The sequence below is a fragment of the Buceros rhinoceros genome, unplaced genomic scaffold (assembly GCF_000710305.1).
Source record: "Buceros rhinoceros silvestris isolate BGI_N320 unplaced genomic scaffold, ASM71030v1 scaffold5156, whole genome shotgun sequence".
Taxonomy (NCBI): domain Eukaryota; kingdom Metazoa; phylum Chordata; class Aves; order Bucerotiformes; family Bucerotidae; genus Buceros; species Buceros rhinoceros.
In genome coordinates this window covers 37,134-38,838 of record NW_010416778.1, presented here as the reverse complement: position 1 = coordinate 38,838, position 1,705 = coordinate 37,134, and the positions used below count along the sequence as shown (strand labels likewise).

Below are 1,705 nucleotides of genomic sequence, written 5' to 3'. Positions count from 1 at the left end.
GGCCATCGCCCCCACCATCCACTGCCGGGGCCGGCGCCTTGTCACAGGCTGCAACAGCTCTGCGCTGCCCGCGGACGCCCGTGCCGCCATCGTGACCAACGACTGTCCCTTCAACACCACACGCATCTACGTGAGTCTGGGGGGCTGCCCCATGCCCCCACCCTGCCCGCTCTCCTTTTTCTGTCTCTGCTTCCTCTCTGCTTCCTTTTTCTTCTTTCTCTCTGCCTCTTTCCCAGACTCTCCCTCCCACTCCCTTTCTTTCTCTCTCCCCGGCTCCACTCTGCCGCAAGCAGGTTGGCTGGGTGCGGGGCCCGTGCTCCTGAGCGAGCTCCAACCCTCTGCTCTGCAGGACACGGCGCTGGCGCTCTGGATCCCCTCCGTGGTGCTGGTGGCTGCAGAAGCTGTGCTGTCCGGCAGGTGCTGTCTGGCAGCCCTGATCTTCCGGGGCATTGGGCCCTGTGCACACTGCTATGGCAAAGAGCAGGTACGTCCCCTGGGTCCAAACGGGCTGCCCCCCCTCTGCCCACCATAGCTGCCTTCCTGCGGCATTTGAAGGTGCTGGGTTCTGCTGGGCCCTTGTTCCCGTACAAGCAGCCTGTGCAGCAACAGCAAGGAGACAGTCAAGTTTGCACCTCTTCTAGCCAGCCTCGGTGACAGACTGGCACCCCTTCACCTTGGGTGGTTGCAGAGGGACACTCCTCTGCTAGCCAGGCCTGCTCTGTCCTGGCCGAATGCCACCCCCCCCCATACCCCTCCACCACTTTTTTCTCTCTTTCCTCTAGCTGGCCGGGCCAGGGGCAGTGAAGGAGAGGCCACCTCATGAGATGCAGCAGCTCCTTCGGGGGCTGGCCGAGTCCTCTGCCTAGCTGGAGGTGAGCGCAGCATGTGGGCTGCGCTTGGGGAGGTGGTGGGCTCCACTGTCAAGAGGGCCTTTGCCCAGAGCAGCCCCTGGACTGTCTCTTTCCAAGCACATGCTCGAGTACTGCCAGCACCATCAGCACGGGCCTGGCCCCACGCTCTCGGGTGCTCTTCCACTCCCAGGTGGTGCTGCAGGAGTCTGTGATCCGGCAAGGCGAGGCTGCGCCTGTACTGTGCTCTTGTGGGTACGGGTGGGCTGCAGGGGTAGGGCTGTGCCTTCCTCTCACCAGGCCCAACGCCCCACCTGGGACAAACCCTGCTGGTTCCAGACATGCTGTCCTGGGTCATGAGCAGCCATGGCCCCACAGGTGCCCTGGGCCCTGGATGCTCTCCCCTTCTCTCCCCAGACTGCAGGGCCCCTCCCGGCACACTAAAGGCTCCGTTGCTCTGTTACAGGCAGTGCTGGGGCGGGCAGAGGGGCTGTGGCCGGGGTGCCGGTGGTCAGGCAGGGTCAGCTGGCTGTGCTTGTGTGCAGGCAGGCCAAGAGGAAGCTAAGGGACCTCTCGTTCTGAGCTGCTGTTGTTCTCCTGAGTGAATAAACGTTCTGTTTTCACACTGGCTGCTGTAAGTGGCTCCCCAGGGAGGCTGCGCGTCCCCCTGATGGAAGGATGTGCTTGCTCCCACACCCCAGGCACAGGGATGTAGACAGAGCGTGGTCCCAGTGTGGTAGTTGCCCAGTGAGGCTGAGGACGAGACACACTTGTGCAGGGTTATGGTTGTGAGTCCTGGAGCTACGCGTGCTCCTGGGCTCATCCACCCTTGACAAACAGGAGCTCAGCAGGGCCAA

The 1,705-nt window shown here is 63.0% G+C and overlaps 1 protein-coding gene across 1 annotated transcript in view; it reads left to right on the top strand.

Moving 5' to 3' along the window:
* Positions 1-866, top strand: part of KRTCAP3 (keratinocyte associated protein 3) — a gene marked incomplete at its 5' end in the record, with an annotated part of 1,066 nt that extends 200 nt beyond the window's left edge. The window contains 3 exons of the mRNA XM_010137923.1: positions 12-130; positions 350-484; positions 783-866. Coding sequence (XP_010136225.1) covers positions 12-130; positions 350-484; positions 783-866 — 338 coding nt within the window. The remainder of the gene's footprint in view (positions 1-11; positions 131-349; positions 485-782) is intronic.
* Positions 867-1,705: the final 839 nt, after the last annotated feature.